Below are 27974 nucleotides of genomic sequence, written 5' to 3'. Positions count from 1 at the left end.
GAGGCAACGATAAAAGTGGAAATCCACTTGACAGCAGTTGGCATGGTAGATCCAGTAAAAACCCTCTAACTGAAAGAAGAGCTCAGTTTTCTTTAAAAAAGAAAAGAAAATAATGTTCAATAAATATTCTAAGCTGAACTGTAGTTCAACTCTGAACTACCCAGAATTGTTGAGAGTCAGGTGGCATGCAAGTTCAATAAATTCTTGTCATTCAAGCATGTTGAGTAGCCATGGTGGTGCAGCGGTTAGAATGCAGTATTGCAGGCTAATTCATCTCACTGCCAGCAGTTCGATCCTCACCAGCTCAAGGTTAACTCAGTCTTTCATCAATTCTTCCCAGGTCGGTAAAATGAGATCCCAGATTGACTCTGTAAACTGCTTAGAGAGGGCTTTAAAGCACTATAAAGTGGTATATAAATCTAAGTGCTATTGTTACTGCTATGTTCAGAGAGAGACATTCACAAGGAAGTAAGATAAACCAATTGATGAAAGCTGTGCTGTGTTGTTGCCCTTCATTTTATTGTGTGGCCTATTATACTACAAACAAATATGAAGAGGGCAGAGTTTATGGAATAATGATTGAAGACCACTTTCACCATCTTAATGAAAGTAGATCCTGCAAGGATATTTGATTCAAATATTCTGTGATCCTTCTTCCTCCGACTCTAAATAATATCACCCTTGCTATTCTGGAAACTTGGCAAATCCTCTGGAGTGGCATCACAGATAATACTGGTAACTCTCCACTGGTTTCTAGTTCCCTCTAATGGGAAATTCCCCTAACATTAACTAGAGTAGTCATAAATGAAACATGCTTTCATTTTCTGGAGGTTTCTGAGAATAGTATAGTACGCGAATAATTATTGTAGAATAATACAGAAATTCTAGGAAGCTATTACCCATGAAGAAATCCATTGGAAAGAAAATAGTATAGGCAGAAACTAAGGAAAAGGAGTTATAGCAAACTGCACAATATTCCAATTTGCACTTTAAAACTTTGTCTATTGAAATGGGAAATTATTTTTAAAAAAGCTATGAGAAAGATCAGTGAACTTTTTTGGCTGTTTTTAAATGAAGCATTTAATGCTAGTTTTACCTAGTTTATATAACATCTATTTTACATATGACTGACAAGGAACAATTGTGGTTATTTTCAGGGTCTGCACAAGCCCCAATCTTTAATATTCAGAAAACTACTGTATATAGATGTAGGAGCAGGAAAACCATTTTAATAAATGAATGAAAAATAGATACTTGTTATGTGGCTATAGATAACCATACAGGAACGAATGGAATTTAACAGTGCCACATTGTTATCCCTTAACTTAATGTTTTCTAGCTGCACATTGGAATAATATTCTATCTCACTTATAGCAATTCTGTACAATAATGTAAGATATACCTACTTTTTTCTTACTGTAGACTGATTGAAAAGTAACATTAAATGACTGTTTTTGTTAACGCCAAACTGATGGGCATTGGAAATGTACTTCAGCTCTCCCCTTTTTGCACACTGTTTCTGTAAACAGAATAAATGAGGTAAATGAAATGAAATTCTCCATCCAATACTCATTCTCTTGTTTTATTAAATATTGATGTCACCCCAAACTTCATGCAAATTTCATGTTCAAATTATCAGAATCCAAGACAACACAAGCCTGATTCTCATCTGCTCAGGCAACTTTGGTAGTTTTATTTTTTATTCTTTTAAGAAAAAAGGGCCATTTTCATGCCTTTCCTGTGAGGTAGGTTGAACTCACCGACAGAAAGAAGGACTGTCCCTACATTACCCAGTTAGCTTTCAAACCTAAAGCGGGACTAGAATTTACAGTCTCCTAGTATATAGCCTGGTGTCTTAACCACTACACAAAAATAGTTCTCTTGCTTCCTTCAATTCCAGTAATAAGCCATGCTAATTTGAAATCAGGAAATTATGCTCCAGTGAGACTAGGTTAGAGAGCAGCAGAGTGGTACTTCCTCATTTTGATGATCAAAAGAACTGAATTTGTGAAATAGCCTCAAGTTTAAAAGTAAAACCATACCTACATTTAAGACAATCTGCAGCAGAACTGAGTACAGCTTCTATCATTTTTACTATGATTACAATGACACATAATTGAAATTATACATATCTAAATTTATATACTTATTGATCCAGTACTACAGTTGCAAAAACACACACTAATATTCAGAAATCAGACATGACTAAACACCAAATAAAAAATAAAGTAAAATTGATTTTATTTATGTGTATATTTAATGAAAAGTAAATGAGTTAATTCAATATGGTTAAGAGGATTACTTTCCCATGTATTTAATAAATTGCCCTGTAAGAGAGCAGGCTGCCCAGAAAATTGCCCGCACCTGTGCTGTTTTCTTTCCTTCTCTTTAAGCTCTCTCACCAGTAGCAGTACAGCAAAGCTTCCTATAAAAGGTTTATTGTGAAACAATGAGGGGTGGGGATGGGGGGGAGAGATATGTGAGGTTTGTATTGAAGTAAAGTAGCCTAAAGTAGCAGAAAGCAGTGAGAAAGCTTTTTTCCCCCTAGCAGTACTCACAAGATACATGAGCAATAGTGGAGAAGAATGAATAATGGAGAATAGTGAGTAATAGAATGTGAGTACTATGTGTGCTTGTGTGTGTTGTCTAGGCACTTGTGTTGTTGTTAACTCTTTTGTGTCTTGAAGTCACCAAATTGGGGCATAGTTAAAAGAACCCATTACAAAGTGGTGGCTTTATGATTTACCTATGGCGAAGAAGTGAATTATGAAATTGAAATTGGAAAATAGAAAAAAAAAGCCTTTCCTACTTAATTTTGCTTAATTATGATCATAACCACATATATAACCATCATAACATACTTCCTTAGTCTGTGAAAAAGACTTTAGAGAACTTGGCAGCATCTGCGTTTCAGATCGGATTTCAAAGTCTACTGGTTGAATAGCAGGCTTAGATGTTTCTGAATGAAAGCAGCTGTCCATATCAACACCTTCATACCTTACTGCAGTGGTGAAATCCAGAAATCTGTATTTATTTTTTTTTAAGGAAGGGAGGAAAGAAGAAACAAGCCCAAAGAAACATGAATTATTTTTCAGGCATAAGCTGAAAACTAAGAACGCAAAAATATTTATCAAGTACCAACTACTTTTCTCACATATCTTTGATGTGAAATTCTAAAGAATTATCATGTTTACTCCAACACTGTGGAATTTCATGATTTCCATGTTATATATCTATGGATCTTACTTTCTATCATGGTGTTGCTGCAATGTCCACAAGAAAAAAACAGAATTATAGCTATCAACTTGCACCAATTTTTTGGAGATATCTCTAACAACTTTTTGGAACATTATATTTACTCACATACTTATCAGCTTTTCACCCACGTAAACTAGGGAGTGACCCTAACAGTTTGAGAACATGTATTTTAATAGGGATGTTATTATACACTATTAATATCAGTACTACATTTTTTAATATATTGTAAAAAGTGATGTCTATTGCTGATCTATGATCGTAATAAAGATATATTCTACTCTACTTGCTATTATGTTCCATATAAGTGACATCTTTTATTGTAGTCAATAGTTTACAGTCTCAATATCTGTAGGCCAAAAATTATCCAACTAAGCATGACATTCTTTCCTATCCCACTGAACAACTAATAAAATCAGATATATTTGGTGTGAAAATCAGTTCTATATATGGACAAAGGAGAACAATTTAAAACCAAATCTGTCCATTAATAAAGCAAAACACATGGAAATCAGACCTCTTGTCTAAAAGAAGGGGCATTTTAGACAGGAAAAAAAGAAACAAGAATTTAAACACTGTTTCACTATAAATAGACTGGCACTTGATACTCAGCAATATTTGGAATTCTTTAATAATGGGTTCTTGGCTTTTCTACATAAAACATTGAATCAGAGTTTCTGGATTCTTCCATGCCTGTGAAGTGGTTTTAGTTTAAGCTTCTCTGACATTTGGCAGAGGAGACATTCCGATTAAAAAAAATGCAGAACTATCATATCATGGTAAAAACAGTAAATGATGCCCTCCGATAAAAGAATCCTTCTCCACCATGAAGATAGTATAGTAAAACCGAAGTAAAGGTTTTTTTTTAAAAAAAAATAATGTAACTTTTTGTCCATTAGATAATTAAATCACTTCTATTAAGTATATATTCTTTATAACTAAAGAAGCTTCTAGGATGAGAAGCAAAGAGTTTTCATAGGAAAAAAACCATGAAAATTCAATTGCCTTTTGGAAAAAGCACCTTTGGGACAACCAAGATGACTGAGAATTGAAGTGGACCGAGGAAGAATGAGGCAGGAGGCTCCTGAGGTAAGCTAACAGCGTTTATTCAAACTGGCTGTTGCTGGCTGTCAGTCGTACGTGCGAGGACTAACACGTCTTCCCCCGCTAGTGAGGGCGCATGTGGGAACATGGCACATGCGTACTCACAAAGATAGGTGGGACGGCGGTGGACACGCCCTGAACGCCTCAGTTCAGGAGGTGGCACCGGAGAGGTAAGATGTCCCTGTTGCAGCTACTCCACGGAGGGAGTGGAGCTCTGGGTGACATCACAAAGGCTTAGTCCGGAGGGCGGAATACCAGGAAAAGGTAGGCCGGGCGGCGGGGGCGCAGCCTGAACAGACAAACTTGCTGGTATGCGGCGAATGGTTTGGGAAGGCCTGGTGGTAAAAGGCCTAGGAGAAACGAACTGGGGAATGCGAGGTCGGGTTGAGACGGTGCATGAGATTGCCGGGAAATGGTAACTGGGCAGGAGAGGCCTGACTTGGGAAAGCCTCAGGTGGAACGGAGGTTGCGAGCGGCGGCGGGCCTGAGGCTGGCTGCTGGCAACGGTGGTCGGCCTCTGCGGGTCGGATTGAGTCGAGGCCTCTGGACGGTGGCGGCGCCTTAGTTGGTCCACATGGTGCCACCACTCAGTGCCATCTGGTAGGTGGACCCTGTAGGAACAGGGACCAGTTATTTTGGTGATGGTGGCAGGCACCCACCGAGGATCCCCAGAGTAGCTTCTGGCCCAGACCAGGTCCCCCACCCCAAAGGAGTGGGAAGGGGCCCCCAGGTTGCCAGGCTGATTCCCTGACTAGAGAGGGTGCAATCTATCCAGGGTAGTCCACAGGCACCGGCCCATCAGTAGCTCCACGGGGCTTTTCTGCGTGATGGGGCAAGGAGTGGAATGATGGCTCATAAGGTAAGCAGCCACTCTTGCTGGCCAGTCGCCACGGTCCATGAGACCCAAAGCCTCCATGGCCAACCAGACCACCCTCTCCACCCGGCCATTGTTGGCCGGATAGTAAGGGGCGACTGGCACGTGGCAGATCCCTTGAGCAGCCAGGAATTCCTGGAACGTTGTGGATGAGAATTGTGGGCAATTGTCGGACACTATGACGTCCAGCAAGCCGTGTGTGGCAAAGAGGCACCGCAAGACCTGCACCGTACTCTCGGCTGTGGTGGATGACATGAACACCAACTTCACCCATCGAGAGTACGCATCCATGACCACCAGGAACATCTCGCCATGGAAGGGACCCGCAAAATCGAAGTGCAGACAGGACCAAGGCCCCCTGGGCAACTCCCACTCCCAGGGGGAGGGGGAGGGGAGAGCAGGATGGGACACTTGGCAGGGAACACACCTCCCCACCCAGTTTTCAATCTTGTCATCCAAGCGGGGCCACCAGACATAACTCCGGGCAAGGGCCTTCATGCGCGCAACCCCCGGGTGGTCTGCATGGAGATGAGAGAGAACCTGGTGGCGGAGGGAGAGAGGAATGATTACCCTGTTGCCCCACAATAGGCACCCACAGTGCAGGGACAGCTCCAACTTAAAGGGGCAGAACTCCTGAGAGACGCCCCCTGTAGGCCAGCCCCTCAGGACTCATGCCATGACTTGCGAGAGGACAGCGTCAGCTTCAGAGTGGGCTGCCACGTCAGTGGCTGACAGAGGAAAGTCCGCAATGGACAGGACCGAGAGGCAAGGGACTGGCTGTGGGTCAGTGCAGGGAAGTGAGCAATGGCTAAGGGCATTGGCATGCCCCAGCTGCTTGCCAGGACGGTATCTCAGCGTATATGAATACACTGCAAGAAACTCCGTCCAGCAGGTCATCCTGGGAGACAGGATGGGAGGGATCGGCCTGTCACCGGCCAGAAGCCCAAGGAGAGGCTTGTGGTCAGTGTAGAGAGTAAAGGTAGTCGTGGAATTTTTGACACCACAGCCAGAGCCTCCTTGTCAATCTGGCTGTAGTTCCTCTCAGCTGAGGAGCGTGTCCGGGAATAAAAAGCCACGGGGGCTTCTGAGCCATTTGGGAGGACATGGCTCAGAACAGCTCCCAGACCGACAGGGAAGGCATCACATGCCAATGTCAGCGGCATCTTGTCACTGTATTGGACTAAGACTGCCTCTGACGTCAGCATGGCTTTGACAGCCGTGAACGCATGCGCTTCGCAGCTGCCCCAGCACCAGGCTGTGGATCGGTCAAGCAACCGATGCAGCGGCTCGGCTAGTAATGCCTTGTGCGGCAAGAAAGGCATCTAAAAATTTAAAAGGCCAAGGAACGGTTGCAGCTCCGCCTTGGAGGTGGGCGTAGGGGCATTCCAGATGGCAGTGACTTTAGAGGGTGTAGGGTGGATTCCCTGGGCATCAATCATGAAGCCCAGGAATTCTACCTTAGGAACAGCAAAGGAGCATTTGCTACACTTCAATTTGAGACCTGTGCCCCTAAAACGGTCGAGGACCTTCCGAAGTACTTCAATGAGCTCTGAGCGGCTGGTAGCAGCAATCAGGACGTCATCGAAGTAGGAGACGATGCCAGGGAGCCCATGAAGCAGCCGCTCCATGAGGCTCTGGAAGATCCCCCGGGCAATGGAAACACCGAATTGGAGGTGGCGACAACGAAAGTCCCCATGGTGGGTGACGATGGTCTGAGTGGCCGCCGCATCATCATCCACCAGGAGCTGCTGGTAGGCCTGCGCCATGTCCAGTTTGGCAAAGGTGCAGCCCCGCCCCAAGGAATGGAGCAAGTGCTACACCACAGGGACTGGATAGGGGTTTGCCTGGAGGCCAAGGTTGATGGTGGACTTGTAGTGCAGATCCTGATGGACCCATCGGCCTTGACAGGAACCACTATTGGGGTCTCCCATCATGAGTGGTCGACGGGTTCCAGGACACCTTGCGCCAAAAGCTTGTCAAGTTCCGCATCCACCTTGGGCCTCAAGGCAAAAGGCACCCTGCAGGCCTTCAGCCTAATAGGGGCAACCTGGGGGTCTAGGTTGAGGGAGATAGGGGTCCCCTTGTACTTCCCTAGATTACCATCAAAATCATCAGCGTAATCCGCCAGGACGTCTTCGATGCCAGGGGGCATGTCCGCTGTGAGGTGCACCCCAGAGAGGGAGAGGCCTAATGGGGAGAACAATCCAGGCCCAGCAAAGCCGACAGAGGCTTCTGGACCACCAGAACAGGCTGGCAGCAAACCACCCCTCCATACTCCACCCGCACCACATAGCAACCCATGGTAGAAATCTGAGTCCCCTGGTAATCCCGTAGAACAGTGTCCAATGGAGACAGCTGGGACTTTGGGATGCCAGGGCAGAGCCAGGAAAAGATTGCCCATGAGAGGAGGGAACAGGAGGACCCTGAGTCCACCTCCATCGTGCAAGGCGACCCCTCAATGAGGAGGGACAGAGTTATCTTTTTAGAGCTTGCCGTCGCCTGGCTGACCGACTCTGCAGGGGTGGCAGGGAGGTTCTTGTCAATGGCAAAGCAGTCATCACGCCGGCGCTGCTGGCTCCGCGGTGGTGCAGGTTGGCCATAGGACAGCAGAGGGACTTCAGGCTGCGGAGGTAACGGCAGGGTGGCCTGGCACACTTGCATTAGGTGCCTCTTCTTGTTACAGGGGCGGCACATAGACACTTTAAAGGGGCAGGATGCCCGGGCATGGTTGCCTCCGCAACCTAGGCAAGCGGCCCCTGCTGCAGCAGAGCAGGTCAGTGCCTGCGGCTGTTGTCTAGGGATGGCCATCAGGTGATCAACCTGGTCCTCCACATCAGGGTCAGGCAGAGGCACCAGCTTGTCAAGCCCGGTGCACAGGCGGAGGCAGGAATCTGGCCATCAGCAGTAGATTGCTCAGACAGCTCCACTGCCCTTTCCTCGTCCATGGCTTGCGGCAGGGTGATGTCAGCCTTCACCAGGAGCCACCACTTAAGCCGGATGTCCCGCACTCCACACACGAATTGCTCGGCGAGGTTGTCATCTAGGTCTGGAAATTCACATTGAATTGCCACGGTTCTGAGGGACTGGAGGAACTGGCTTACGGACTCAGTCTCTTTTTGAACACATTGCCGAAAGGCATACTGGTGAGCGATCTTGGAAGGGGTAGGGGCGTAGTGGTTCTTCATCCCGGCCATTAGCTCATCCCAGCCAAGCTCGTAAACTGGCCTCGGAGCCGCAAAAGTGCAGGCCGTGCCGAATATTTCGGGACCGCAGGCACTAAGAAAAAAACTGCACTTGCGTGCCTGTGAGTATCCCTGCCTGTTGTTCGCTATCAGAAAACACTCAAAGCACTCCAGGAACCCGGCCCACGACTCGCCGGTGGCTCCAAAAGGAGCGAAGGGAGGCATAGCAGCCATGGCTCGAGCGGCTAAGTCTTCTCAGCAGCGTGAGAGAGACAAAAAAAACAAATTCTCTGTCTCTGTCCTAGGCTGTTAAATCAGGGCCTGTGGATCCCGTCCTCGTCGCCAGTGAAGTGGACCGAGGAAGAACGAGGCAGGAGGCGCCTGAGGTAAACTAACAGTGTTTATTCAAACTGAACCGAATAGTAGACAGGTTAGTGGTAAATCGGGACTCCGCCCTGCTTGACAGCTATTTATATGGAGCTATTTATATGGAGCTGTCAAGCAGGGAGGCCAATAGGCACGCATCTGACAGCCCGTGCTCAGCCAGCCGCACCTTAGCCAATCAGGCACGGCCTGGCTGTTGCTGGCTGTCAGTCGTACGGGCGAGGACTAATATGAATCTCCATAGATATATATACTACAGTATAAGGTTAAATAAGAAATTTCCCATACATGGAAAATAATTTTAACTTACTCTGTGTTAAATATCACATTAGCTATACAACCATAGAAAGAATCCATGATTATTAATCCAGAAATGCTTTCTCCAGCAGGAATTCCACCAATGAAGAGCTTTGATATATTAATTGGTCTGCTTTCTGCCATTAGTCCAAGTCTAATTTCTTCAGGTTTACTCTCATCCACTTGTACATTTATTATTCTGGGCAGCAAAAGAAGCAGGGAGAAAACAGAGAGAGTAACAATTTTTTCAAGAGAATAATTTCAAGGAAGAGAAATCAAGTAAATGTTAAAATATTCATAACTGAGACAGACATGGGAACAAGGTCAGCCAATGAATAGTCATAGCAACTAAGCCAGCCAATGGGAGCTTAAACAGATCTGAGTCTGTGAAAAGAATTGAAACAGAAACTTAGGCAGTCTGCTGCTCTGAGAAATAAAGTAGCAGTCTGTCTCGGCTTGTCTGCTGATATGAAACTAACTGCTTGTGTTTGCCTGTAACTATCCTGCCTTGTGTTTATTTGGAAGAGCCACCTGTTGGTATTGTACATTTATTGATTTATTCTTATGTATATAAAGAAGTTAATGAATCCTGCTGCATCAGTTATCTGTGCTTCTGGATTTGAATTTATGCCAGTAAATTTTATAATCCACCCTAAATAACTAGAGCATAATTTTGTTCTCCAACATGTTTTGGAGGCTTGCTACTGTGAGACATCAGACTTTCTAATGACTTTCTAATTCATTTCTCTTGTAGGCTTTTTTTTTTTAAATACATAAGACCTGAAGGCTTCTTACTGTAGACATCTTAAAGTTAATTATGTATTTCTATGTTCTACAAATATTTGGTAACATTCCCTTTGGAAGTCAAAGCATCTACAAATTATAAAGGGAATAATCACACACATTTTAATCTGTAGCTGGACACAAAATATAATTAACACAGGAAACTGAACAACAGGAAAACATAACTGTGATTATTTTTCTGAAATAATGCTGGTCTCTTAGACAACATAGTAGAGAGCATAAGTGGTAATTACATTAGTACTTCAGCTTGTACCTCTTATTCCGAGTGAGGATAACAGAATGTTCGTTTCCATCACTGTAAGTTCCATTGGTAGACTTGACCAGGACCCTTTTTGCAGTTGCTCGGTCACCAGCAAGGACCTGCACAGCCAAGTGACCATTCACTAGCATGATGGAGAAAAAGGGCTACAAGGAATAGGGAAAAAACAAGTTCCATTATTGCTAGGTAAAGGTAAAGGTTCCCCATGCACATAAGTGCTAGTTGTTCCCGACTCTAGGAGGGTGTGCTCATCTCCGTTTCAAAGCCGAAGAGCCAGCGCTCCATGGTCATGTTGCCAGCATGACTAAACATCAAAGGCACATGAAATGCTGTTACCTTCCCACCAAAGGTGGTTCCTATTTTTTCTACTTGCATTTTTACATGCTTTCGAACTGCTAGATTGGTAGAAGCTGGGACAAGTAACAGAAACTCGCTCCATTATGCGGCACTAGGAATTTGAACCACTGAACTGCCGACCTTTCTGATCAACAAGTTCAGTGTCTTAGCCACTGAGCCACTGCATCCCTTACTCCAATATTGCTAGGCATATTAAAATGTGGATAGGGAGAGGGAAAGGACATCTCTCTTTCTTCCTCCGTCTCCCTTGGAATTTTATTTTATTATTTCAAATCCCATTGTCATTCAGAAAGGAAACTTCCTGCCGGTTTCCCACAACCAAAGTAGAGGATGCAACACAGTAAGGGTAAGGAAAATATGGCAAGTGTCAGGGACGTTATATAAAGTTGTAGGTCAATAATATTTTTTTTATTTATTTAGGGAATTTATATTGCTGCCTACTCGCACATAGCAATTCAAGGCGGCTTACAGAATATAAAACCTTATATAAAAATAATAAAATGAATAAGAGTCATATAGTAAATTAATATAATAAAATCACACCCCACCCCAGTGACAGAACCTCACATGAGACGTTTAATGGGCTCCGTCCCACTCTGGCTTCCCCAGGCCCGCTGGCAGAACCAGGTATTCAGCATCTTCCGGAAGAGTACTGGAGTGAGGGCCATTCTAATCTCTAGGGGGATGATGTTCCAGAGAGAGGGAGCCACCACGGAGAAGGCCCTCCCACCAAGTATATCTCCCTAGGGGATGGGACCCGCAACGTTCCCTGCCTCCCCATTCTGATGGGTTGGGTAGATGTGATTGGCAAGAGACGGTCCCTCGGATAATCTAGTCCCAAGCCATGAAGGGCTTTAAAGGTGACAACTAGCACCTTGAATTGCACCCAGAAGCAAATCGGCAGCCAATGCAGCTCCCACAGGAGAGGTGATACATGTGCACACCAAGTCTGCACAAAAAAATGTGGACCGTTGCATTTTGCACAACTGGAACTTCCAGAGGGTCTTCAAGGGCAGCCCCATGTAGAGCACGTTGTAATAGTCAAGACAAGAAGTGACTATGACATGAGTGACTGTGAGTAGGGATTGTTGGTCCAGGAAAGAGCATAACTGGTGTGCAACTGCAGTTGCGCAAAGACCCTCCTCGCCCCAACCGCCATCTGCTCTTTGAAAAGGAGTTGTGAGTGCAGGAGAACCCTGGACTATGCACAGTGTCTGTTTGGGGAAGTGCCACCCCATCCAAGACCAGAGGTGGCAATTCTCCCTGAGCCAACAAACCCCAAACCCAGCACCACTCGGGCATAGGTCAGAGAGGGTGTACAAGGTCAGGGACGGTATGCAGAAAGCACAGGGAGGGTGTACAAAGATATGGTGGGGAATGGGAATGATATGTAGGGGTGCACAAAGGAGTGGTGCAGTATGACACAGAGGGACTTGGTGAGAAAGCATGGGTGGGGAAGACTTAAACCAGCAATTTGTAACATTTCCTGCTAGCTTCCCCACTGGACTTTTTTGAAGTTCACAGGGAAGTTGCAAACAACAGTAACATGATTGCAGAATGCTGCAACCAGTCAGTAGAGATCGTTCTAACTTCAAAAGGTTACTGAATAAATGGCTGTAAGTCAAGGACTACCTGCTTGACGTAGGGATGTGCACTCTTCTACTCAATCCAATTTTAACAGAAAAAGGAAAGTTCTCTTCATTGTCTGAAAATGTTCTCAAACTTTACATGTTTATTGTGCTGACCAACCCAATTTTATTTGAAGAATTCAAACAGAAACACTCACGTATGAGAGCATCCTTATTTCTATTATGCCACCCTAACCTTTAATCTAGCATCTGATGATAAACATCTGTATTTCCTCTGAACTGAACTCAAGGTCTAGTGACTTCACAGGCTTGTAATTTCTTGGCAATAATGTAGAATGGGCTTGCCACTGCCTTCTTCCCAGATGGTCTGTGATTTTTTTCCAATCTAGACAGCAGCCCTGGCATTTTTGGTGGTCTCCAGCGCAAATATTACCTCAATCAGACCCTGCTCCGCTTTTGGAGATTAGTTAAGATCCATTCCAGAAATAACTAAAAGCATAAAATTAAAGGTGATGGGTACTCACAAGATGGACTTGCCTGCGTCTTCGTTTTGCTTCACCTTTGCTAAGCCCTACAAGAATGATTCCACTGGAGTTCTTTGTAGCAAAAGTAGCCATAAGTTCAGATTCCACCAAAAGGGGTTTGGGTGGCAACTCAATGTAACCATTATGTAAGATATTAGACCTGCGTATAGGCTAGATTGCAAAAGGAAAGGAACAACCAGTAAATATATCACTCTAAATCCCAAAAAGTAAAAGCAAAGCTTTTGATTATTTAACACTCAACATGCTAGTCATTATAAAGTCATCATGTATTATTCATTCATTTCTCAGTAGCAAACAGCTTAAATCTAGTGAACAGAACTGTTAGTATGTTTAATATGTCTTACCTCTAGGATGCAGCCTTTTCTCACACCATATGAATTTTTAAGCAAGTCAAAAGTAGATCTGGATATTTCCAAGTTCTTCATGCATCCCACGAAGGTTCTGCTTTGAACCCCTTTCCTAATAAAGGAAAATACTGAGCTGTTAAAATTGAACAAAATACTAAATTCTTCATAAAAGTCAGGATGGAGTCACTGCACAATTAGCTTCTGACAAATCAACACTTTTCCAACAATACCCAGAGACTACATCAATTACAAAATATAACAATAATTCAAAAAAATACAAAACACAATAGGCAGCTTTTCTTTCCATTTGATATTGGCAACCCTTGTGTTCTAAATTCCTATGATGAATTTGATGACTAAAACTGTCATTAGGTGTTTGCAATTTTTGTTGTTGTTGGAATCTAAGATAAGTCTCTTTAGGTATCAGGGAAGGGAAGCAAATGAACCACAAAGTATGGTCCTTCCTCTCCTCCTCCATCTCCAATTTTCTCATGTTTATAGGGAAGGTCTGAAGTGAGGGTGGCTGAATAAAGTTAGTTTCTCAACCAATGAGGAACCTTGATCTATGTAATCAGGGTGGCAGGTGCTCAGCCAATTACCGTTGTTATATTCTCTCTTTTCAGTTTAATACAAAGAGACAGAAATGAAAGCTATCAGATGGCATGGATATCTCATTTCCGTTCTATACATTCTTTTTCCTCATGCCTTAAGAAATCTCTGATCAAAAGAAAAACAGTGAGTGTATGCTCCATATTAAACATGAAAGTGAAGGATTGTAAGCATTTTTTTAAAAAAAAAATCCCTCACATTATGATGGGTACTCTTTGTTCAGAGCCATCACTTAAATCCTGTCTTTGCAAGTACGTATTTCCAAGAAAATCTGAAAAAAGAAGGTACCCTCCACAACTCCAAAAGAAAATTGTTCTATAGACCACTATGGAAGAAAACCACAGATAATGGTTAACGTTAAGCATATTTATGATAGGCAAGAAATGCCTTACTAAATATCCAAAACTCTTAAGATTGATTGTATGAAAAAAGACAGTCATATACATAATTTTGGCCCGAACAGTAGAATGGGTTTTATATACTTTATATATCTTGCTGAAATGGGCAAGAGAGTAACCAGTTTTTATCAGCATCACATCCACTATATTTAGAACCATATGCAATTTCAATATGAGTACACTCAAAACTGAAAATATGTGCCTGAAATATTTATCTTGGAATTATGCCTAACAGATTTGGATTGGCTCAGAATTCCAGATTTTCGTTAAATGACAACCTAGAGGAATTTTAGGGATAAATGACCTATCAGTCTTCTCAGAGACTTCCTTTCCCTACCTCCATTTAGTACTGCCAGAGATTTAATTGCTTTCATACACAAAAGAGAAAAGTAGAAAGAAGTTTGGCAGGGAGTAGGGAGGACTGGTTGGGTATGCTGTCCTTGGACTCAAGGCAAAAGCTTCTCTATCTGTTATCTTGGATTTTTTTTCTTGTACAGTGCCCACCCATGTATCAAACAGTGGAGATTGGTCCTTCTATTGCTTTTGAGAACTTAGATGTTTATGGAGATTCTCAGTTATCCAGGTCATTGCTGTCCCAAAGGTGCTTTTTCAAGAGGCAACTGGACTCGACATATTGCTTCTCATCCAAGAAGCTTCTTCATCCTTTGGATGAGAAGAGCTGAAGAAGCTTCTTGGATGAGAAACGAGATGTCAAAGTCCAGTTGCCTCTTGAAAAAGCACCTTTGGGTTCAAGAAGTTAGTTTTTCCATGGACAGAATGGTTGAGAACATTTTGTGAAATCTACTCTTAAGGATTTCCCTTGAGCATGGTTAATTGTACCTTACTGTCCTTGATCGTGGTAACCCTCCAATGTAAATTGGGTCTTTATCAGAACGATTCAGGTCAGAGGCAACACCAGGGGATTCTCCTTGCTTGATTTCTTTAGAATTGAGGCTATAAGCATCCATGACTGCCAAAATCCCTGAAAGATAAAAGGAATATCTAAGGTAAGCAAATAAGAATAGTTTGTAAGAATTCAGGAATTTCTATTTAAACAAACATTGCAGAAAATGTAACAGTACCAATACATTGTCTTGTTAGTGATTAAGCTCATTTAAATCCCACTCTCATATAGTAGAAATATGAAGCATATAATATTTCAGACAGTACTTTTCAACACATAATTTCACTTTAAACAAAATAGCAAGAAAACAATCTACCCTTCGCTATTCAACAATTGAAAGTATTATAAATATGTACAAAGAAGGTTTATTTTAGGGGAAATGGTTTTCAGCTAACAAAATGCACATTATTTAATATCTACCTAGGGTCTTCTCAGTATTATCAGGTAATTGTTAGAAAAGTGAAAACTTCAATGCTTTTTTTTTTGCTTCAAGGTAACCAACCAACTCTTGAGAGTGGAATATAAAGGCCTTGCTTTTTTCAGCCATATCTCATTCATTATTAAACTGATATAAAGATGTTTTTTTCATCCAATTAAGATAATTCCCAGATACTAGAGGCTCATACAGAATCCATTAAAAAGCATTATCCTAATTCTCCTTCTGTGAATTTTCAGTTGATTTTTTTTAGTGTGCTTGTAATCAGATACTGCTATTATGGTATTTGAATAAACCACTCAAATCAAACTTCTACCAAAAAGCAACGTGTTCATTTTAATTTTCAAAACTTTCTTGTATATGCAGAAATCATTGTTTGAAGTGAAAAAATAGATGAAGCAAGTCAGTCCTGCTATGTGCTTCTTAAGGCAATTCATTTCCATTTCAGTGACCACGTGGTACCTGATTCTTCAAAATAATAAAAGGATTGTGTCTAATTTTCATAGCCCTATGGTTTAACTTTTATAATTAAAATAAATGTCAAGGACAAACACACTCGGCTATATCTGGATTGACCTAACATATTTTACCTTCCTTTTTGTTTCGGCTGAATGAAAGTTTATACCATGTTCCATTATTGTAGCGGTTTTCTGTTTTAAGTGTAAGTGGACCTGAACCAAGCTCAACGGTTACTTTAATTCTGCCATCAACAAGCTCCAGAGACAAAAAATCCTTCTGCAGAAAAAAAAAAGTTAGGGAAATACACCACACTTAATGCTATAACCATTCAACTATACAAGTAAATAACCCTGGAAACTTCTAACAGTTGTATTTCATTTGAAAACTCAGAATGCGTCACATACATTATCTTGATGCAAATTCTGTATTATTAATTCTATTCTAAAAATGAGGAGCTGAGACTTAGTAAAAGCTACTAACTGTATTATAAGTCATGAAAGATTCAACAATGGTTTATCAAATTTATCATACAATACAATTTATGTAATTTATTCTTGATTCTTCATTGATGTCCACATTGGGTCAACAACATCCAAATCATTGGACAGTCAAATCCCACTCATTTTTATGAGAATGCTATGCATGTAACACATTGCACAGATAGTTCATTCTTATAAGGAGGCATTAGGCAGGGTTAGGGTTAGGATAACTTTGGGCCAGTCACTCTCTCTTAGACTCCCCCACCCCACAGGGTTATTATAGGGAAAATAAAGGGGAGGACGAAGGAGTAAGTTCATTGCCTCGAATAACTTATAAAGAAATAAAGGCAAGATAAAAATCTAATAAATAAATAAATAGCTTGTTAGGCATAGTGATTAATTTATTCATTTTTATTTAGTTATTTATCAAAAAATCCCCCCAATGTAGATTATGGACCTTATTGTATGTTTTTTGATAAATTGGGATTTATCCCAATTGGGACTTACTGTGCCATTGGAAGCCAGGTATACTAAGAGTCCATTAGTTGAAAAAGTGTTGAAAAATACAATTATCTGGGTCACAGTGGAGCGAAGTGCTTTCTCCACCACTGAATATCCACTGCCATCAAAATTAAATGAAGGATCTTCATACTGTGGGCTAGGGAGAACAAACAAAGGGAAGATTGAGACTGGCAGGATATAACTAAGTTCTTAACAAGATGCATTCTGCTCACAGAACTCTAGCTACTACACCCTGCAATGAAAATCCAATTTAGCAACAGTCAAAATAGACATCAACTGAGTCTATGTGTAAAATTGCTGAACTGCTCTTTTAGCCTAGGAATAAAAATAGTGCAAAGGATCCAGACAAAATTAATTTGATGTAATTTAATGTAGATCTAAATTTTAGTAAAACTGTATTAAATTAATTAAAGGCAGTTTAAAAGTATATACCAGTATAAATGATTTTTCTTTTGAATACTGGTTTAAATATATTCATGACACTTTTTAATATATTATTTTCCTTTTTCAGGAAAGAAGGCAATATATGAATTTGAAATATTTCAACCACATCAATAAAATAGTCACATTTAAAAAGCAACATAATAAATCCTTCTATAGTGTCTTTAGCAATTTAAAGAAGAGTACTCCATTTGTTTGGAGTATGTCTGTTAGTATTCTTCAAAACAGATTTATAAAATAGTCATCTATCTCCCTCTACTGGTTAAAACATACTTATACAGCTACGAGCGTTTTTTTAAACTGGTTTTGATATAAAAATGATCATTTACAGAATTATCTCTGAATCATCTTTGAGATCGGAGAAAATCCATAAGGTAATTTTCAAGATATATCATTACAACAATTTAAAAACAGAAAAACTACATTAAATTCCATTAAGCACCCAAAATGGAATATGGTACAGAGGTATTTGTAAAAAAAAAAAAAAAAAATCACCAAAAAATTGAATGTACAATGCTTTTACAACCTATCTACAAATTTGCTTGTCTTCTGAACAGGTGAATTCCCCATCAAATGGCATGCTTTACTTACGGATTGTGGTAGATGATCCAAACAATTTTAAAGATCACATATTTTTTAAGTTGCTTCATAGTGATCATGGAAACCCTAATTAGATTTATAAAAGCCTCAAGCAATTCATATATAGGCATACTTTTCAAACCCTAGATACTTGTAGCCCCCAAATTAAATTCCTTTATCTATTGACTGAAATGACGATACACAAAATAAATAAATTAAATGGATATCAGCAGCTGCTTTTCAGTTCTCACCTTCCAAAGCATCCTGTGCACTTGCCTTCTCTTTCCATAAAATTCCAAAGTCCCACTGGTCTGCCATTCAGGAATGTCTCCCCAATGCACCCCTTGAAATGTGTTACTTTAATTGATGGTGATTTCTATAGAATACAGAACATGTTTACTGTAAATAAAATAAGCTTTGAAATTCCTTCAGGTACATAGTTAGAAAGGTAAGTGAAAAAATAGTTTGATTTATTATTCCCTTCTGTGTGTGTGTGTATATATATATATATGTGTGTGTGTGTGTGTGTATACACATACATATATATATATATATTCATCCAAATGTGATTTAGTATAAGGGTAAAACCAAAACAGTTAATAGAACAATGTTTTATGAGCTCTACTGAGAAACTCTACTGTATTTGAGTAGTATGCTATAGTCCGCACTGCAAAATGAGACAACGGTATTTAATTCAAATCAGATTAATATTGACTAATATCATTAATCCCCATATATGTAATAAATTTTACCTATCTCTGGTGGTATCCTCAGGGGCTTGCTGGTTTTGTCAGTATTGCAGCACAACACTGCAAATTCTGTTCCTTTGTGTGTGAGTGCAACAACATGACATATGTCCAAAAGAGATGAATTTGAGTCTTGAAATTAATTTCATGAATTTGTCCCCCACCTCACACCGTTCCACAAAGATGGTGAAGTTTCTCACCTTAAAATTATAGGTAAAGATAAAAGTTCCCCTCGCACATATGTGTTAGGCGTTCCAGACGCTAGGGGGTGGTGCTCATCTCCATTTCTAAGCCAAAGAGTCAGTGCTGTCCAGACATCTCTGTGGTCATGTGGCCGACATGATTAAATGCCAAGGGCGCATGGAGCGCTGTTACCTTCCCATTAAAGTGGTCCCTATTTTTCTCCTTGCATTTTTTATGTACTTTTGAACTGCTAGGTTAACAGAAGCTGGGGCAAGTAACGGGAGCTCACCCCATTATGCAGTGCTAGGGATTCAAACCGCTGAACTACTGACCTGATCGACAAATTCAGCGTCTTAGCCACTGAGCCACCGTGTCCCATTAAAATTATAGTCACTGGCAGTTTTTTAGAGCACTCAGGTTTACAAGAACAAGCAACCTATCATATAGATGTCTTCCTTTTCATTTCTGAATACTTGATAGTTCTTACAGGTTCATTACAGTGAAGAGGAAATCATTTTCAATATTTGCCAACTGAACTATCACAATATATTACAGTAAACCTTTCACCTTGATTTGTCCTCCAAGTCCACCAATGAACATTAGAGTTGACGGATTTACATCTAGCACAGTGGCTGTTCCAGGGGACGTGGCACTTCTTCTGACGGGCTTCTGAGGAGAACTAGTCTCCTCTACACTCAGAGTGCCAGTTTTCGCAAACCTACGTAGAAGAATAATGAAGGAACTAAAATAGTTAAATCTGCTAACTGGTGTTACACATAGATGCAAATATTTATATAGTTCATGGCAACTGTTCTGAATGCCTTATCATTTAGAAGTTGCTATTTATTGATTTTATTTATATCCCATCGTATACAATGGAGCTCCAGGCAATGTATCTACTGCCTCATCCTTTTCCTTACAACAACTCTGTTAATAGATTGGACTGAGAGACAGCGAGCAACTGGTCCAAGGTTGTTCTGTGGGACTAGTCCAACAGCTTCTAAACCCACTACAAAAATTTAGTGTATTCATTAAATTCAGTTTATTTACGCAGACTTTCCCTTTTCCTAAAAAAATTACAGATTCTGTACCAAGGTATGAAAAGTTATATGTATAACTGTGAATAGGCTATAGTGAATTTACAGGATGGTTGAGAAGGACAGAAAGAAAATTTGTTGGTATAAATGAGGCTTCAGCTTTAGCCAAGAAAATGATTTGAAGATGATTTACAAAAACACCTCAAACAGCATCCCCTCTGCCTCTTAATTCCAAGAGGATACTGTAGCTGTTCTAATACAAGTAGTTTTAATACAGTAGTTCTAATATAAGCTGCACAATGAATGCTTCTTAGTCTGGTCTATCTCATATAACTGACACAGCCTTGACATAATAGTGATATTTTTCAGCTAATAAAGTCCCTGGGAGTCAACTTGCATTAAGCTATATAAGTTTCAAAGGCCATTTGAGTGCCTTTCTGTGGTTGAGAGGAGATTACAATGTCAGTCTCCCTGCTTCTAGTGTAACTCCTTAATGAAGGCTCCTGGGCTGAGAGAGGGAAATTGGTCCAGTGAGCTTCCTTATCTGAGGATGATTAAGAGTCTTGGTTTCCCCGTCTCATGGTCCAACACCTTAACTATTGTGCCACAAGGCCCTTAAAATATCTATGTCTGTGTCAGGTTCTGTGATTACGTGTGACTTGTCAGCATTCTTTCATGCTCCTCAAGTCAATATGCTTTAACATTTAGGAGAATGAAGAGGGGTTTTAAAAGGCAGAACAATTACTTTATATTTTACAAAGGCTTAAAGCATCACTTTCAACATTTAAAATTGTTGAATGTGCTGAAAAATTTGGTATTAACTAGCTGTTGGAATTATAAAACCAATAGTATCTATGTATCTCTGGTTTGTATCTGTTTATCTCTTACATCAACTTATGATAAATATCTTTATCAGATAAATTAAACTATTATTCTAAAAATGCTAATAGCTGTTTATTCTCAACACAACTTACCTTTTCTAGATATCTACATAGATAGTATCACATCCATAGTATTTTACCTTGTAGCGTGTATTCTATGCCACTTATTGTTGTTAATAGATAAATCAGGGTATTCCAGTCTTGTTGATCCAGACCCCAAATCCCACAGGAAGGCTACCTTGCCACGTCTCATCTCCACTGCCATGAAATCACTCTAAGAAAAAGTTTGTGAACATAAAAGAACATTAAAGTGTTCTAAAAATTTTAAAAATCTCTTAAAACAATCTTAATTGTTATGGTTCCATAAGAGAAACTATAATCACAACCATTTTAATTTTTACTTTTCTTTCTGGTCCTGTGAAGGAAATTTATTATTTAACATACTGCTCTGAAGTGGGCCATCTCAAATACAGCATCTTAAATATGAGATATACTATACAGTTGAAACTAGCCAACCACAAAAAAACACATGAGAGCCAAGGTGGCGCAGTGGTTAAATGCAGCACTGCAGGCTACTTCAGCTGACTGCAGTTCTGCAGTTCGGCTGTTCAAATCTCACCAGCTCAGGGTTGACTCAGCCTTCCATCCTTCCGAGGTGGGTAAAATGAGGACCCGGATTGTTGTTGAGGGCAATATGCTGACTCTGTAAATCGCTTAGAGAGGGCTAAAAGCCCTATGAAGCGGTATATAAGTCTAACTGCTATTGCTATTGCTACATTGGAAAACCCAGGGAAAATAATATAAGGTAATATTAATGCTGATTACTCTCATATTTGAAAAGTCATTAGTATACACAAGATGTGCTAAACTTTTCCAACTCTATTTTAAGAACTTAAAATAAAGTGAGGACTGTTAAGACATTTTGCTTGTAAATGAAGCATTCAAGAAAAAAAAACATTTTGAAAATGTAAAGGCCACATAAAATTATATAGGCTTAATTAACCACAAAATCTTTTAAATGAACATACTGTACCTCTAACTCTATATAAAGTACAAGCCATGTTTTTAAAGAACAAATTAGAATTACAGAACTATAAACTACTATAAAAATCAATCTAAATTAACTGTACCAATTTAGATACAATTGATTACAATTAACTGATTGGGAGAAATTGTGATGGTAAAAAATACAAAAAGAAAAGAAAAGGTAATATTGTTTTTTGAAATCCAAGTAATTTACTATTGAACTTCTTTTATCCAATTGGACAGCTACCTACTGCCAACTATAAAGGTTAAAGGAAATAAGGTTTCATTATTTATTTATAGTTTCTACTGACCATTATAGTTTACTTAATGTAAACGCAACAATGAATATTTAGATGTATTGAATTATGGTTTGTATAATATCTTGTCATTTGGCCATGCTTCTGGACCCATGAGAATTAGTCCATATTTAATATCCAGTTTTAAGAATTGTATCATTAAGAATGATCATTAATGTTTGAATATTCAGGATACTAAATTTAAGAGAATATTTATTATTGATCCACTGAAGTCTGATATACTTGAAATATTCAAGATATTTCACCCCTGCATTTCATAATAACCCCAAATATTATGCAACATTATTTCATTATCACATATACTAATAAATATTAAAGTTGCCACTATACTCATAAACATGTACAATCACTAAAATTGACCACTAAAATGCAACTTATTTGTTGTATGGATGTCAGATAATATAATTCAGTAGAAACCCAATGTAACTCAGGACTAATATTTGGTAAAGTACCCAGTCTATAGAAGAATCGAGTTATAAAGTGCTGTACTTACTTTACCATTGCTACCCAGATAGAACAAAAGATTGTCAGGTTCCATTGTTTTAACATTTAATGTTAATGTATTGTAGTTAGTAGATAATATCTGGGGTTGGTAGGCCCGAATACAGTCTTTTTCCACAGATACTGCAACTTTAATCTGACAAAAGGAAAAACAAAAAAATTATATAATGCAGGTACAATTTATACCCATACATCTAGAGACACATAGTGGATATCATAGAAATATTATTTACATTAATGAATAAAAAACTTGACATAATCAATATTCTGACTCTGTAAACTGCTTAGAGAGGGATGTAAAAGCATTGTGAAGCAGTATATAAGTCTTAGTGCTATTGCTATTGCAAATCAGATGTAGGAGTCATGAGATGGACAGCATATAAATTTATTAAACAAAAAATGAAATAAACCAACGGAAGGGAGCATCTTTCTCGATGTCTTTATATTTCACCAAAATCATGAATGGTATTTCTATATATTGCTGGTGGGGGCTGCTCTGTACATCCTACAATGCAAAACATATTGAGGAAATAGCAGATCGTGGAAAACAATGCATATTTTTTCAGGACCTTGGTTAGTTGTACTTGATTAGGGACTTATGTTCCCTAAGATGTGGAAATTAGATGTTTGAAGCAAAAGCCAAATGAAAAGTATGGCTTCTGAGAAAAGACTGGAATAAATGGATTAGGGAATGCCTAAAGTGATAGTTTTAGGAAGGAACTGGGATTTTTAAATAGTTGAAGACAGCACTATGCAGAATGGAGTGATGAGGGGTCCTTGGTGCTCTCTGAATTTGGTTACTTTTTTGCAGATGTTTCATTACCCAAACTATGAAACATCATCACTGTTAGTTATCATTTAGCATGGACAATGTTACCTAGTTCGGACAATGAAATGTCTGCAAAAACTACAAATTCAGAGAGTTCCAAGGATCTCTCATTTCAAACCTGAGCTATAAATATTTTCCTTTATTAGAAAGAAACGAAGAATATCCTGGGATGACATGCAGGAAGGCCATGGAGAGCTTTGACAATAGAATTAGTAGTTTGTACTAATTAGTAGTCTCATACATTGCATGAGCCTGTTCTCTTTGAAACTGCATTTTTGAAAATAAAAGATCCATGGAAGTAGCCATGGAAGTTTAATTTTATTTAAAGAAAAATACAAGTTCTTTCCTCCCTCACTATCTACCATAGTAATAGTAGATGCATCTATTTAGGGCATGTACTTTACATTGACGAACATATGTACTTTGTCAGTTATAGTTTATTACAATGATGCAACTATTTAGGATAGTTGCAAAATAGCAGTTTCTTTTCTGGAATACAGAAAAAGGTTAGATGCTTACAGAAGCCGCTTGTTTGCGAGCCTGGTTTATGAGCTCTTTAATTTCAGAGATGTTTCTGCTTAAATTCTCCTCCAGTATTTTCAAAGGTTTCAATCTTCCATATAACAGACCAGCCTGGATTTCAACTTCATTCACTTTTTTTTCAGCTGATGCTGCTGCCAAAACAGAAGTGGAGATATCCTGAAAAAAAGTTTTGGGGCAATTCTGCTAACTATTTATTCATGTTTTAAACTGCAAACAAATAATGAATACATATACAAAAAAATATGTAACTACATTTAATTTTTTACTGATTTTTCATTCAGCCTGGCTAGTCTGAAATGCCAACTTTCAATAAAAAAGATAGAAAATCTCATCACAAGTTCTCACCATATCAAAGTATACTAGTACAAACTGCTTTCAATATGAATAGGATAAAGAATTCTTTGGATTAAAAATTAATCCCTCTCTTGCATGAAGTAACATTTCTAGTAAGCAATCAAGCAGCAAACCTACCAGCATTTGTTGAGTCAATTATAAGTTCATTTGTTTTCTGCAACGTATCATTAACTTTAGATAATGCAGATGAAGAATTCCACAGCTTCTCACTAAAACCGTCAGTACGGCGTATACCATTAAGGGCAGTCAAATTAGCAGAAAGAGCTAGCCCTTTTATTGCCAAAATATTTTCATTAGTATCTGAAACAAATGATCAACACACATTTTATTATCTATCATCCTGCTTGCAAAGAATAGAAGACTCAATCTTTGAAACTTGGTTGCCATCTCCCTCAGGAACAAAATGAACCCAGTAGAGAAGATCTGTGATCAGAATCTCATATTTATTTTAATTCCTAAACTTAAATTGTACCCTACTCTGATAAATGCAGTACTATCTTATGTCTGTAACTGAACAAGTAATCACAGCATTAAAAACCCTCTGGGTGTAGAATTACAACATCTAAGCATATGCCTGCCCACTTCCTTTAGTCACTGATCCCCTATTGTATGGAGAGACTATTAAGATTCATATAAATTGAAATAAAGGCTTTCCACATGACTGTTCCCTATCACATAAACTGGTCGGTTTACAATTAAATGAACACAAGAATAATCAGACCCTGCTATATAACTATCAATTTCTGGAATTAGGAAATGTGTGAATCTGTAAGCAGTTCATTTGCTTTTGTACATAAAACAATTCTAATTATCTCAGCAACCACTCTAATGTGATATCTGTCAAATTAACAATTAAATTTAGGGTTCTTTTTAATCCATATTTCATAGTGTCCTGAATTCGTTTGGTTTCTGTTTTTAATCTTAAAGAATTGACCACCAAAACCAGAGTTAATGTGGAAAACTGAAGTTATACATATAGTTATACATATAAAAGTAATTCATATAAAAATTATATGATTTTTCCCCATTATGGTTTTCTTTTATCTTCAGTATATTAACTAGGTGATGTCTATTACAGTGAAGAAGTAGAAGTAGTACCATCTTGGTAAAAGAAATGAATAACTGATTGCTAATGCAAAAAGCTGCTACTATAAAGCTTAATACAATTGGTTATTACTTATACATGCAGTGTTAAATTATAGTTTGTTGGTCATGGAAAAGACCAATAAAATACCATTCAAATTTGCAATCCTATTTCAGTATGGCTAGGTTTCAGAGCTTTAATTGGCAGAAATCCAGCCAATGAATCTTTGCTTAGCACAATGCACAGGAATGTAAGTCAAATTATTTCTATTCATTTTCTTTTCTTTTTTTGTTTTAAATGAATGAGAACATGCTGAAAACAGCAATCATATATTGTCCTCTTACACACATGCCTTCAAAATCAATCAATCAATCAATCTGACATAAAAAGATCAGGTTTTCCTGTGGTGATGAAGTTAAATAGATTTGCTTTCTGGAATGAAGACAATGCTATCAAGATGAACTTCCCTTACCTCTGGGCAATGCAGTCAGCTGAAGTAGGGAATCATTAAACCTTTTAGCAATTCCACTGGCTTTCGCTTTAAGCCTTTCCACTTTTATGTTAATTTCATTTAACCCTGACCTGATTCCTATAGAGAAAAATAGTTGTAAATCCAAAGCAGTAGATTACTTTTTGTAAGAAACTAAAAGTAGTGAATTGTGCCTTATATAATCTGTAATCTATATGCTAAAAAGATGCCTATTCAGCAGAGGGCTGTATATAGGTTAAACTAATGAGCAAAGGCAAATGTTGCCAGGGATCAGACATAAAAAATGCACTAAAACATAATTGCAGCCTGTGCCAAATAGGTGACTGTTTTATTGCTTTCAGGAAGATAATTTGTAAGTGACCCAAGTTTATAGGTTCTTTGTTACAAAATTTCTCATGCTAATATACAGCAACCAATATTTACATCCAGCAAAGATCTCAGGTGGAGTAAACATCTTAATTTTATTAGCACAAGTGTCTTGTGATTATAAAAGATCTAACATCCCCCAGTAAGCTTCATTACTGAGCAAAAATTAATATCTCAACCTATATGTAATGAAACCTACCATCATACTTCTTGTGAAGATGTTTTGCATCCATTAAGACTGTGGAGCTAAGCTGAAGAACATTTTTCCCAGTAGTGTTAAAGGGCCCTCTTTGCTTAAAACAATCACACGAAAGAAAACATTATTTATGGGGAAAAGCAATATTAATATTACATGATTCAAGCAAAATATAATTTTGAAAAACCCTATGTGTCATGTGGATATAAAAAAACTCATCTATAATTTTATATCATTTTAGCTTATGCTTCCAATCTCACTCCTATGATTAAGCACATCAGATTTATTAATATGAGACAGAAAACCATAAAAACATATCTTCACATACATAACACACAACTATATTAGAAATAGGGTGTTGTGAAGATCATGAATACTTACAAAAATGTTTTGCTAAAATGGCCTTGTACAGATGTAGTTGACTTTTATCAACACATTCCATAGCAGCTGCTTGACTTGTTCAAAGAGATCCTGGAGTTGCACTAAATGCTTACATTGTGCATAATTATTTGGATTTCTGAGAACTTTGACCTGAAGAAGAAGGGTCTCATCCTTTACCCATTTACACAGTACGAAAAAAATATGCTAAGGTTTGCCAGGTGTCACATCACAAAGATTAGGTCTACCTAAAACTGAAAACAATTAAGCTTTCCAATTCTTTTCAATAGATTGAATTTCTTAAAAGGAAAACCTTGTACAAATAAGGAGATGCTTAGCATTCCTTGCTTTCATTAAGTTTTCAGAAGATCAGTTTTATAGACTCCAATACAGAGCTTTCAACAAAGAAAAAATATGATTGATGAACAAGTCAGAAGCCACTTTCATTGTATGCAGTGGTGCTTATTTTTTGTAATTATGCTTACATAATTTCATAATTAGAACAAAAATCTGGCCATTGTGGTTAGCCATTAAAACATTCCAAAACCTTTCATTTATTTGAGAAAGGAAACAAATTCATGTGTAGGATTTTTAAAAATCTGATATTGTGGTATACAAGCTATACATACTCAAGACACAACTGCTTTAAAGAGTCACATTAGAGACACAGGTATTTTAATGAAGCAACTCCATACATTTTTTTCAGGTTTACCTAGAAAAATGTAGTTCCTTTAAAGAGATAAAGGGTTTCATTCCCAGATGTTGCAAAACACGTCTACCATATAAGTTTTGAATGATGAATACCCATATTGAAGAATGTATACATGTATTGATCTTACTCAGACTTATTATGCACTCACCACATGTATTGGTTCATAGATAATCTTAGTGACATCACTTGCCAGATTCTCTGCACTTTCAACTAGATTTCTGATAGTAGAGTACACATAGACAGAATTTGTCACGTTCACAGTCACATTTCTAACATTCAAAAGGCCACTGCAATAGAAGGTGAAAGTTATATCTTTTGCATGGAATTTAAACCTATTAAACCTATTAAATTACGATCATCAAAGTAAAATAATCAGATTTTACTAGAACCTACACATTTGGAACAGTTTATTTATTTATTTTATTAATTAAATTGCTACAATGGCCATCTAGCCTAAATGACTCAGTGGTTTATAACAACATGCACTTGAAAAATAGCATTGTATTC

At 38.8% G+C, this 27974-nt stretch overlaps 1 protein-coding gene across 1 annotated transcript in view; it reads right to left on the bottom strand.

Annotated features, from left to right (window-relative positions):
• LAMA1 (laminin subunit alpha 1) overlaps positions 1-27974 on the bottom strand; it is a 97331-nt gene that overhangs the window by 6819 nt on the left and 62538 nt on the right. Inside the window, exons 40-57 of the mRNA XM_032222905.1 lie at positions 27616-27754; positions 26381-26474; positions 25798-25914; positions 24359-24541; positions 23864-24018; positions 22508-22651; positions 20812-20945; positions 19321-19471; positions 18076-18200; positions 16790-16940; positions 15935-16079; positions 14845-14986; positions 12995-13109; positions 12630-12800; positions 10154-10305; positions 9110-9295; positions 2862-3024; positions 1407-1519 (exon numbers count right to left, since the gene is read on the bottom strand). Coding sequence (XP_032078796.1) covers positions 1407-1519; positions 2862-3024; positions 9110-9295; positions 10154-10305; positions 12630-12800; positions 12995-13109; positions 14845-14986; positions 15935-16079; positions 16790-16940; positions 18076-18200; positions 19321-19471; positions 20812-20945; positions 22508-22651; positions 23864-24018; positions 24359-24541; positions 25798-25914; positions 26381-26474; positions 27616-27754 — 2580 coding nt within the window. The remainder of the gene's footprint in view (positions 1-1406; positions 1520-2861; positions 3025-9109; positions 9296-10153; positions 10306-12629; positions 12801-12994; positions 13110-14844; positions 14987-15934; positions 16080-16789; positions 16941-18075; positions 18201-19320; positions 19472-20811; positions 20946-22507; positions 22652-23863; positions 24019-24358; positions 24542-25797; positions 25915-26380; positions 26475-27615; positions 27755-27974) is intronic.

The sequence above is a fragment of the Thamnophis elegans genome, chromosome 8, assembly GCF_009769535.1.
Source record: "Thamnophis elegans isolate rThaEle1 chromosome 8, rThaEle1.pri, whole genome shotgun sequence".
Lineage (NCBI taxonomy): Eukaryota > Metazoa > Chordata > Lepidosauria > Squamata > Colubridae > Thamnophis > Thamnophis elegans.
Note: the sequence above shows the minus strand (reverse complement) of the source record. Positions and strands in the feature narration are given on the sequence as shown.